Source organism: Apis laboriosa, unplaced genomic scaffold (genome assembly GCF_014066325.1).
Source record: "Apis laboriosa isolate Shangri-la unplaced genomic scaffold, ASM1406632v1 scaffold5_cov152, whole genome shotgun sequence".
Lineage (NCBI taxonomy): Eukaryota > Metazoa > Arthropoda > Insecta > Hymenoptera > Apidae > Apis > Apis laboriosa.
The window spans coordinates 4,394,059-4,406,892 of record NW_025223857.1 but is presented as its reverse complement, the minus strand read 5'-3'; the positions used below and the strand labels follow the sequence as shown (position 1 = coordinate 4,406,892).

The following is a 12,834-nucleotide window of genomic DNA, read 5'->3' as shown; positions in this document are numbered from 1 at the left end:
TGGATGAAATCAGAATCGCTTATCCTAAAAATCGTAAATCAGAGCCTTTGTTCTCAAGTATCCGATTGTAGTAGTTTCCTTTCTTGAATATTAATTAAATATCGTTTCAGAGGGAATCTCGTTCGAGAAGCACGTGCAAAAGATCGTTTGATTACAGACGAGAATATATTTCACAGAGGATCCGCTCCTTTCAACTTACGTAACAACAGTTGTTACAATCCTTTCCAAGCGCAACGATTTCGCGATTAAAAAAAATCACGTTTTGCGCATATTAAAAAAAAAAAAAAATTAAATGGAAGCTTTGCGAGAATCGCGCCATCGATTCGAACGATCGTGCGCTCTTTTTTCTTTTTACAGAATTTTTCGACGTATATTTATCGAATACAATCGTATTATATATCGAGGAACATCGAGCAATCGGAAGAATCGATATCGATTTCCTAATTCTTGCGTGAAACGTCAGAGGCTGGCCGCGGAAATTTAATGGGTTCGAGACTCCGTGAATAATAAATATCGCGAAAAAGCGATCATTACGGAGGGAAACGAGTTCGTGTGTCGAGCTTCATTCTCGATTTATCAGTCACGAGAGAGAGAGAGAGAGAGAGAGAGAGAGAGAGAGAGAGAGAGAGGAAGAGGGAGAGGGAGTAGCTCGAACGTAATTTTCCAACTATTTCGAAGTCGGTCGATCATTGATTATATCGCGTATTCTTGACACGATTTACTTCCTGCGGTTTATGGTTTAATCCGTACTTTCAATTTCGAAAATTCTCGCTTCATAATTGTTGTTAAATACATAATATAAATTTTAGGAAAATGAATATTATGAGTGACGATACGTAAGATACGTAAGATACGTAAGAATGCAAGTAGAATGTGATTGATAGAGGTCAGACATTCGAGATTCCAGTTTCATAAAGAAAGAAATATAATAAGAAATTTTTTAATCTAAATAAATTTAAATAAATTAGTCGGTCGATAAAAATTATATATATTTCCTCGAAATAATTAGTCGTATTAATAATACAGGAATTACCGGCTCATGACTGATTCATAACTGACTCAACTCAGTTTTTTCAAGGCTTCTTAATCTAAAATCGCTTTGAAATAAATGTAACGTTCGATAAACGTGCAATTCTCAAGTAATAAAAATGTTCATTTCGTAATGATAATAAACAGTAATAGCAAACTGAGATTATACTCGGGCGTAAAACAAAAATATCTTTTACCACGCACAGAACGATATTAGAAAATTAAAAATTCACCTTCCAACAAATATTTCTTCTAATCTCGTTTCCCTTATCAATATTCATTTTTCCGACAAATCGGACGTCACCCGTACATCTTACGGATATAACACACCACGACGTTACGAACAAAAATTCAATGAATATTTCTACTGTTGATCTCCTATTATCAACGATCCATATTTAAACTTTAGACATCACACACAACGAACATAACGAAGATAAAGATTCATTTTCCAACAAATATTTCCTTCAATCCTCTTCGTACCACAACGAACGATTATACCACATCTCGAACTGGCCAACTGGCTGGCCCGTATCACAACAACGTCTAATTATTTCACTTGCATCCCGGTGTTAAACACGCGCCAGGGGTTGAGACACCACGTAACTTCGAGGTGTAAATTACGAGGCCGTTACAGAAGGTTCCGCGAAGCTTTATTAGCTTCGTTATCGTGGCCGAATTTCATGGTAGCCGTACGTCTTCCCACCGATTGAATAAATAATTCATGAGGTCGAAAGGGCACGGTGAAGATCCGTCCAAGTCGGAACAGAAAGTTGAAACTCGTTATCGTGTCCTGGCCTTTTCCGCTCGAGGACGTGGCACAACCTTGTTCTCGGAGCGGTCCTCGCGTGTACAATTTGTGTCTTCTCGCGAGGACACGCGTCGTCGAGTTCCGCCGTTCCCGGATCGGGAAGTAGTCGTCTTTCTGCCAGTTATGGAGCCGACTATTAGTCTGGTCACTTTCGTGATCACCCGCGATATTTCTCGATCAAACTGGCTCGAGATTAGGCGACCTCGACCGTCGTCAGGGACGGTCCTCAGACGGGGTAAACAAGTCTGGCGACTACTGTGGGGGGGGTGACACGATTGACGATCGATTTTCTTTTTTCGTTCGCTGTTGGACGAAGATTAAGGGGTCTGATTGAGAGTTTTCGTTGTAAAGTTTGTTGAATTAAATTCTATATGCAGGGATAAGAAGATTAAGAATCGCTTTCAATCGATTGATTAATGGTGGTTATTTTCTTGATTTCAAATTGGACAAAGATTTGTCGCGTGAAATTATAATTTATAATTGATAAAAATGGTGTTTGTTTTTTTTATATAGCTGTGTATAAAGCAGAAAATCCTCAATATTAGAACACCGTCCCAATAAATATTCCTCTATTCACGAAGAACAATTTAATGGCCCCGGCAGAGTCGGCTTCCCCTACATTTCAATGCTCCTCATCCGGATGCTCGTAAGTTAAGTCGTCGTTCCGAAGGAATTGAGTTACTGCGCCATTGGGCTCGGGAAGTGTTATTTTATCGCGTCTTCAAGGCATGTGGATCAAGGGAATTCTTTCAATTTGCAATACTGCAGATTTTATTACGTCAATATAAACGAGAAATTACGAGTTCTTATTCCCACTGCCGAGTAGTCACTGATAATTTTATATCGGCAATAATTTTTCGCAGATATTTTCAATACAAATATTTAAAATATATAATAATCGTTTTATACGATGCTCGTGTAGAACAAATATACTTTTCGACGAATATAATTTTTTAATATAATTACACAACATTCTCGATATTTACGTAATTCCAGTTTCTTCGAGTTCAGTATTCCCTTAAAACGTTCTCTGTCAATAAGAACAGAGATCTTTTTTCTTTCTTCGTTCGGAATCGATGCGAAAATATGGAGAAATCTCGAAACGCGAGTCGCCTAATGGCAGAAACGGCGCCATTACCGATCCTCCGCGACCCTTATTATCCTTATTTTCATGACAATCGACACTTAGAGCAGACACGGATAAGGAGCTCGATCACTTTCACGAATTCTCGCGCCATGTTTCCATTCTGGGTCAAGTATTTCCTGCAATGGGGATAAAAGGAGGCGAATTTATGACCGCCTATTCAATGCACCTTCCGGGAAGGAAAATTCATGTTTGTTCAACCTTTTCCGGTAATTCGAGATAAAAGTGGTTCTACTTTATTTATGACGTCTTTAGAGATAAAACGTTATACCGTTGTACATTAAAAGTCTAAGTGCGGTTCTATCTTAGGAAGTATTTAGATTATCAACATCGATTATTTTTATTAGCTTGAAAAGTGTGCAGTAAATTATAACTGTCGTGATAACAGTTTCGTTAATTTAAAAGTAGATTTAAATATCAATTATGATTTCAGCCTTGCTTGAAGAAAAGAGAATTTTTCTGATCTCGGAAAAGATGTGATCATTCTTTCATTTTTCTGAATTGTATTTTTCTAGCTGAGAATTTATCAGGATAGATGTATACACGCGATTGTATAAGTGTACTTCCATAAATCTTCCAGTCAAACAAATAACAATTTCGAACGTACAAATTGAATTTCTCTGAAGATCCTAATAATTTTATCCTTCTGTTTATTACCTCTCCTTTCTTCAAACAATTATACCTTCTTAATTCCCTAATTAAACAATCGTACAATTAAACCCAATTACTCCATCTCAAATAGAAAAAAAAAACCTCACCTCGCGATGAAACAAGAAAAGAAAATCGCAATTAAAACGGTGTAAAAAGGGATAAATCCTCCATTAAAATAAAACAGATGAATGGAATGAGGATAAAGGAACGAGAAATATAAAAAGTAGAATCGGTCAAACGGGGAAGAAGTAACCCATGAAAACCCCTTAAAAAGGGGAGGATATACCGCTCCGATCGTCTGGGGCGGGTTCTAAAAATAATTATCGATCGGACGAGGCGAAGGGAAGTCCGGTCCTTTCCGGAAATAGGAAAAGACAGGTTCGATACAGCGGTTGCGACGGCAAACAGTCTTCACCGAGAACAGGAGATGGAGAAGCAATTTCGAATCGATCTGTCGTCATTCGTGTGCGAGCCACCTATATAAACGCGCACTCCACACCAAACGAGTGCACGTAGAGGATCGTCTTTGACTGTCCACGATTCCGGGTTACGACGTGGATTCTAAAGACACCAGATCCTCGGTAGCAGCCTCGTGTATTATGTAGAGAGAGAAAAAAAAAGAGAGAAAGAGAGAGAGAGAATAAACGACGAGGGTTTTCGCCGGAGGGCGCCGGGACGCCTGGCGCCAAGACGAAGAAAACGAAACAGGGACGTTGTAGAGAAGCGGAGGGGGGGGAGAAAAAATATTGAATGAGGAGATAATGGCGATTTTAGCCGTGCGTGAGCGGAATGCGTGAATTCTCTTTTTTCATCGTTATCCCGTATTCTCTTCTTCTTTCTTTTCCTTTCTTTCCTTCTTTTCTTCATTTTTAAAGTAAAGATTGAGAAATCGTTTATCGATCGAATTGAATTTCGCACGAAAGAAAATTTTTTTTAATTCTTTAACAATTTTTGAGATAGTATTTTTCTGTTCTTGATTTATCAAAAAAGAAAAGGAAATACCGTCTGTTTTACGTAATATGGTCGTCAAATTTTCTTGTCGAAATTAAACAAAGTTTATCCAAGTTTTAAGAGATCGACTTGCGTAACGGTAACGCTACTGGCTGACCTTTAACAAACTTTTCTACTAGCGGCGTAGGCCGGGCGTAAAGGTCGTCGGACAATAAAGTCGGATTACTTGTGACATTTTCAAGTTAATTTTTTCGATTGATCGAATCATGCTTCTTTGTTACCGCCGCTCTTTTTTAATTATTAAACGCCAGAAAATTTTCACCAGAGTGAGATAAATAAATACAAAGTTTCAATTTTCAATCTTTAACCCCGTTCTTTAACCGTTCACCAAACCTCGAAAAAATGGAAATTAGATTTTTCTGTGTTCGATATTAATACGATATTAACAATTCCTTCTCGATTAAACATTTAGAACACGATGAAAAATGCAATACAATATTAAATATTCGATATATTCTCGTGCCAAGAGATTGTGCCGACAAAATCTCAATCATCGTGTCTGAACATAATTAGCACTTTAACGGCATGCTAATTCCCCCCAAAAAGTCCATTGCATCCTCGACTTGGCAAGTTCGAAGCAGGAGCTCCTAAATTTTCCTCCTCCCTTAATGAACTCGATGGAAAAACGCGCCATAAATCCGCCAAACTTTTCGCGCGTTTCCCTCCTCGCCCCTACCCTTACAACCCATTACGAAATAACGAGCCACGGCCACCGTTACGCTTTACGACAACCGTGCAATTTAATCCCTAGCTCGTTCAAGCGTTTATGCCCGATCGATGTCAGACGAGAAGCAGACCGGAGCCGGATGTCGGTCCTCCAGAGAAAACCTTTCGAAATAGCAAACAATCCTGGAACGCTATTCACATCGTCGACTTCCATCGAGATCCTTTTTTTAGAAAGATATTTATCGAACTGATCCGATGTTAGTATGGTTAGTATAGTTGATGAAGGTGAAAAATTCTTCGAAAGTAGAGTAATTTCTTTTGGGTACATTGATGAAGAAAAAGTGCATCGAGCGCGTCTTTGAATATTGATTAAATATTTATTATTATATCCGCTTGAGACTTCTTAACAATTTCTGTATAGAAGTTTATTCTATTTTCAATTTTGATTTTCTTATTCGTTGAAATAGTTAATTAATATTTGCAGCATCTCGTAAATCGAATACTACTAATTATTTGTTTCGTTGATGACAATAATTCTTTACACCTTTTCCTCCAATTCCAGGATAATTGAGTAATTCTTCTAATAACGAGATTCTATTTACAAGAATAAAAATATAGGAAACGTAACGAGCGCAAACGAGCGTAAGAGGAAACATTTAAATTTCAAAGATGGTAGATTCTCACGCAAATCAATGTCTAAGTAATAAGGGGTAGTAACAAATCCAGTAGGAAATTGGAGCTGGACCTTGGATCAAGAAAATTTCGTTTTGATTACAGGTGACACTGTTATCCAGTACGAGTCGGTACGGGCACACCGGAAACTTAATCCGTGGATTGTCGAACTGGGTCAACCGTTTGACCTATCGTGATCATTCAGGAATCCGCGGCTCCTCCAATTTCCTGTAGTAGTCACCTGGGTCAAGGTTGCGCCACCCCATTAATTAACAAATCCCCTTCGATTACGCCATTTATTTCTCCTTCCTTCGTACTAGCTTTTCCACGTCGAGAATTCCAACAACCTTGCCGTTATTTGTCGAACGAACAGACCATTCGACCACTTACATCTCTTCATAGATTGGAGCCAGTTTAACTCGAGAGAGAGAAAGAGAGAGAGATTCGAAATTGCAAGGGAGAAAGACCCTTGAGATTTTTCTTCAACCGCGGATTTATCCCTCTGCGTCGCGCGAAATCGTGTTTATTCTACTCGATTCCTCTTCTTTGTGTGCACGTACGCCACACGATTCGATAGAAACACGGGGTTTCCAAGGGTGGAAAGAATAGCGTAAGCAGAATCACCGAGTCTCATCTCTCGGGAGAGATTGAATTTCTCTAACTTTTCAGAAATACAATAACTTCTTAACAGAGGGAGGAGGGGGTGACACCGATATCTCTCTCCAAGCTGGAATGAATCTGCAACGCAGACTTTTAGGGATGGTATGTCTGTGAGAACGACAGTTCTTCCCGATTGTTTCGAGAGGCTTTCAATGTTGTCGAAAACGATCCTTTTCCTCTTTTTCAAGATTTTAAACAACAGGATTTTAAACAATCCGTAGAATATATTTAAAACGACGACAATATGGTTAGTTATTGGATAAACTAAATTCTAGTTTTTAATTCGAATAAATTTCGACGGGTAATATTACATGCCAATCAACCTAACTTGACTTCAATATCGTCGAATATCGAATATCATAAAACAGATAAAAAGTGGAGATATTACGAGGAATAAAAAATAAACACAATTCCATTACGAGAACAAAGAAACGGGACCGAAAAGCTTGGCACCGGAATAAGAAAAGAAATATTACGACGCCTCGTTAAATTCCTATCGATGAAATATCGAACAACCGTGTTATATACAAAGTAATCTGAATGCATAATCCTCCACTTCTAGCTCAGCAACCTCTCCATCATGAAGATGCCTGTAACCCTGAAACAGGGTCGAATATATTATTTTTATTGTTTCCAAGTATCGAGAGAGCGTGTGTAAAGCATCGATAGTGAAGAATAAGAAAAAGAAGAAGAAGAAGAAGAATAAAAAGAAAGAGGAGGAGAACAAGAAGAAGAAGAAGGACACCTGGATCGTATATTCGAAAATTTCGAGGCGGTTTTTCACCGAGCTACGTGCCTCTTCACCGAACCAGTCTGATGGCCCATTGTCGACGTGCTTTTGTCTAGAAACTCCCGAGCTACTATGAGAGTATGACGAGCCACCGGATCCCCAGAGATACCCATCAGAAACGTTTACACCAGAGATTACTCGTGGCGTGGCTCCGAGCGACGCTTCCTTCCATCCGGCCAGTCGATAGTCATCATCCATCCCCCTCTCGCCCCCTCCTTTCCGCCATTTTTTCATGCTCCACGCCGCGAAATTCTCAGGCCTCGACGATCTGGCCAAAAAGACCTCGTGGTCCATCCAACGAAGCCATCGATCGAACCCTCTCTTCTTCCTTCTCTTCCTTCTTTTTTTTCTATTTTTTTCTTTCTTTTTCAGGGAACGTTCCACCTCGATTATCCCTCGATTTAGTCGATTCTCGATTCGCTTCAGTTTTGTGGAAACGAAAATGGTTTGGCATACGAATATTCTTTTAATTTATTACTCGTTAAATTAATAAATGGCAAATCTTTACTCTTTTCCCCTCTCCATGAATGACAACAATTTTTTTTTTTTTTTCGAACCTCTCCTTTTCGAGATTGGTACAGTCCCTTCTTAAGACACGAAGACATCTATTCGATTCGTGTCCCTCCACGCAAATTTTCTGCGCGTAAGAGATATTTTCTCCTCTAAGAATTTAAGGCTCTTGTGTTCCATTGTTATTTCTCGAGGTCGGGAATCCGATGCCAATAAGTATCAAGACGATACACAATGACGTCATTTTGCAAGGAAACGAGATCTTGTAAAAATTTTCTTCCACGTATTTCTTTCTTATTATTTTCTCTCTTTATAATCTCTCATCGAGTTTGTATCATAGAAACTTTTATCAACGAATGTTTTATTCTTTTTATTATTATTATTATTATTATTATTATTATTATTATTATTATTATTATTATTATTATAAGAGTTATGTCGAAAATTACGATATAAATCGTTCAAAGGATATTTCGAGGCAACGCTCGAGGCAGGTTAACCCTCTTTTATAAAACACGGTAATATTGTTGAAAGTTTTGCTATAACCCGGCGCGATCCAGCCTGCGTAATCTCGCTTCCAAGTTAAATTAAATAACGCGAGAGAGTGTCTTGAGAGAAATTTTTTCCCTCTCTCTCTCTCTTCAAAATCCAGTTCATCTTCGAGGGGATAATTTTGAAAAAAATCGATCTCTTTCGATTCGTGGCAATGAGGCGTGGAAATTATGCGAATTAAAAGAGAACTATTGAATTAGAAAAGTATGGAAGAACGAAGCTTGACAAGTGACGAGAGAGAGCCCTTCGAATAATCGAGAACGGAGATCAAAGATATACAGTCGTTGGAAACACTTTCTCTTATCGATCGTAACGAAAGAAAGAATAACGAGGAACGGTTTTCCTTCGAGATAACTTTTTACTTTTGTATTCCTACTTACGAATCTTCGAATTTCTTTTTTTTTTTTAATTCCAGCGAAAAATAAATATCTCACTGCACTCCCGGCTCCTTCCTGCAAATTTCTTTTTCATCGCGAACTGAAATTAAAATTTTATTAAAAAAAAAAATGGATGGGAGAGTTGAAAATCTTGAGACATAATTGAGTAGCTTAAAATTAAAATATATAAGCTTCTTTCGTTAAATATTCTCTTAGGAATTTTAATTAAGTTTTTGTTACGTGTGAATTATAATACGTAAAAAAAAAAAAAAAAAAAAAAAAAGAAGAAGAAAAAGAGCGAATGTGAAAAGAAATCCGCGAAACGATCGATAATTTCTAAGAGGATATTTGGAAAAGTTTAATACCGATATGTCGGACAGATAGAGGAAAAGGAAGAAATGGAATTGATTTAAAATAGGAAAGCGCTCGAAAAGGTTCGTCAGATAACACTTATCGAAGGAAATTTCGTTTGCCCCACCCCATATAATCTAGCTGAGAGCCTGGCTGGTATTTGCGATCGATGGGGTGGCTCTTAAGGTCACTCATAAATACAAAACGAGCACGATCGATTGCACGCCAATGGCCAGAATGATTTAATACTGATTTTTAACTGTGATCAGGCACGTAGCCAACGAAAAACGTGTTTAGAGAAACATTCCAAAATTGAAGGGTTCGACACGATTGGGTTGGTGCCCATTGATTCACTGACGCGACGATTTCATTGTAATTGTGATTGTGCGGCCAATAGAAGTAGAATTTTCCTTCTTCGAAGGAATTACAGTGGTTCAATTTGAATTTAAGAAAAGTGATAATAGAGAAACTTAATTAAAATATTCTAGTCTTTTTTTTAAGTATTTTATACTACTCTTGAAACTATTTTTCACTTTTAGGCTTTCAAAAATTATGAAAAAATTCAAGTTTAATCATTGAAACAACTATCAATGATAATCAATATTTATTCTTAAAATAATTATCAAAAAATATCTTCTCAATAAAATCGAAAATGTCCAAACTGATTCCAAAAATAATTCCACATTAAAAATGTAAAAATAAGCAAAGGTATATATAAGATTGAAACAGAAACATATCTTTTATGCTTCGCATAAAAATCCGCAATCTAATTACTTCATAAATATTTTCGAGAAGAGAAGAAAAAAAAAGAAAAAAAAGCTTCGTTGTACGTTCGCGATAGAATCGGAATTGCAATCGCAACGCCATCGCGCTTGATACACGGTTACGCGAGCGAGGAAATGTTTCTGATTCGGAAAATGAAAGTAGAAACTCACTTTGAGGGCCTCCTCGTGGGTCACCGCCCGGAAGGGTGTGCCGTTCACCTCCAAGATGGTGTCTCCTGGCCTGAGTCCAGCACGTTCGGCCACCGAACCCTCCTCCACCCTCGAAATGTAGACACCCACCCCTGGGAACAATTCACAGACTTTCCATCAGGCCGGAAGCTGCCTGGCGACTGGTCCGCGACCAGTGCTAGCTAAAACCTTCCACCCAGGGCGGGTCCTTTCGAACTTTTTCCTTCAAAAAATGTTTTACCACGGAGGGGATTCGATTTCGCGAGAGGCACGCGATGGCGTCAAAAATGGGAGCACTTAAATAAATTATCTTTCGCCCGAGAGAGAATGGATACGCGTAGAAATTTAGTTTCGTGGATTGACGAAATTTTTCCTCCTCCCCCTCTCTTTCTCTTATTTTTTTCTTTTTTTCTCCGAAAATATTGGATATTTCGAGTCAAGAGATCGTGGAAGAAATATCGAATTTTGACGATTTTTTTTTTTAATATTTCAAAGTTGAAAAAAAATTGGAGAAATAATCACTATATAAGCTATTTTTATTTTGTCTTTCATACGTTGATTTCGAGACACGCTATTAATATTCCGGAGTGTAAGAAATTCTTTCATAAATGGTCAAACACGTCCAACCTGTTTCTCTTCCAATTTTTTTGTTATTATATTATTTTTACGATAAATATAAGTTAATCGTAAGTCTACACCCAACTTTTAAATAATATCCACCTGCGAACATTACGAAATATAACTTTTTCTCCTATAATCTCCCCGTACTGTAATACTCGTAAATAATATATCGAACAGAATTCGGCTCGATTTAATGCACGCCCACCTTTGCCAATTCAAATTTAAGTTACATAAACCGAACGATTAACAGAACTATCAATTAGCCAAGTTAATATCGAATTGCATATAATAATCGAAATAGGTCTCTGCGAAACCTGTGTCCCAACGAAATTCGAAACAAAATAAACTATCCGCGTTAAAACTGGGTCGCGGTCTGTCAACAATTCCAAACATCGAAACCTTTCCACTTACTTATAATAATAAGAATAAAACAAAAACACGGCTTGTAGTGTTCTTCAACGTTCCTCGAATAATAAACGAATAGCAAAGGTGTACGGAGGGGGAGGTAATTAACGAAACGGCTTCTCGAAATCGACAATCTCCAACGACGAAAATCTCGAGAAAGAAAGGAGGAAAGGGAAGGAGGGGTAATAGAACCCTCGAAGCATTTTAATCGCGGGCACAGAAAACGTAGCCATAATCTCCTCGAGCGGTGGCCGTATCAGGAACCGCTTTCGGGACTGTATAAATCGTGGTAAGTGGAAATTGATCCATTTAGAATTCAAGAGGGTGGACCGTTCGTAAAACGTGACGGCGTAAAGCTCCCATTTTTTCCTTCGCCAACGAGTTACAGCGTTGTCCATAAGTCATTGGTCAACTCGAACTAATTTTTTAAACGCTCCCGTGAGTCACGTTTCGTCTCGAAAATTCGTTTGGAATTTTTAGATTGGCATCCAAGAATTCTGGGAAAATTAACAAGATTAGATTTAGATTTTAAAATACTTGTTACTCGATAAATTGAATATCTTATACATTAGATAGAATTGCAAATGTTTTGGAAAAATTGTGAATGTTTCTCGAGAAACAAAGTGAAATATTTATCATTGTTGAACGGAGTTAAGAAGATTTAATTTGGTAATGAGAGTTAGTTATTTTAGTGATCAACTCTCTATTGTTGTGATAAAAGATATACCAATACTAAAGCGGTTTGTATAACGAATTGTTTGTGGGATTGTTGGATAACTCTGTAATATAGAGCAGATTTAATCTAGTTTAGTTCTAGTTGATCCATCTGGTCTCTTATGTAACTTCTCTTTTAATATACGATAATTCCTTATTAAATGATTAAAATTTTCATCAAAATTACCATCTCCATCATTTTCCAAATTTCTCAGTCAACTAAACTACATCTTTCTCTCTCTACGTTCTCAAATTTCTACGTTACAAATTTCTCAAGTTGATATTATATTGACGATAAACTTGATCAAAATTTAATAATAATCCACGAGAGGACCATTGTCTGCGATACGAACAATGCAATATTCAATAGCCTAAATGCAACCCATTACAATATTCATTCGTCCCCAAATATACCAAGTGACTTATGGACGTCGTATAACTTTATCACACACGTACGAATAGCCGTACCTCCGTGTTTTTCCCGTGGAAACGCCATGGGTAGAAACGCCAAGGTTAGGTTTCTCGTGTCGTAAAATGGAGTAGAAACGTAACATAATGGTGGTGGTGGAATCGTGGAGAAAGGGAAAAGAAGCGCAGAAAAAAATGGAAGAGACAAAGGATACACATAGGAGGGGGAGAGGGGAAATAAAGGGACGAGGGAGCAGTAAAAATGCGGATGCACAACAAATGAAACTGTTCGAAAAAGAACAGTGATTACGATTCCGTGCCGGTGCGTGTGTTCTCCTGTGTTGCGTCTCGCGCGCAACGTGATGGAAGGGAGGGCATGCAAAACGATTTTTCTGCGGAAATACGCGCGATAAGAATCGGGTGTAATCTAAACGGGTGGAAGAGTCGACCAACGTGGAAAAAGGGAAATGAGAAAAGAGATGGCCATTACTCCCCCTTGCTCTCTCTTT

General features: G+C 38.0%; 1 protein-coding gene across 1 annotated transcript in view; it reads right to left on the bottom strand.

Annotated features, from left to right (window-relative positions):
• LOC122718187 (whirlin) overlaps positions 1–12,834 on the bottom strand; it is a 96,273-nt gene that overhangs the window by 45,480 nt on the left and 37,959 nt on the right. The window contains 1 exon segment of the mRNA XM_043943013.1: positions 10,160–10,290. Coding sequence (XP_043798948.1) covers positions 10,160–10,290 — 131 coding nt within the window.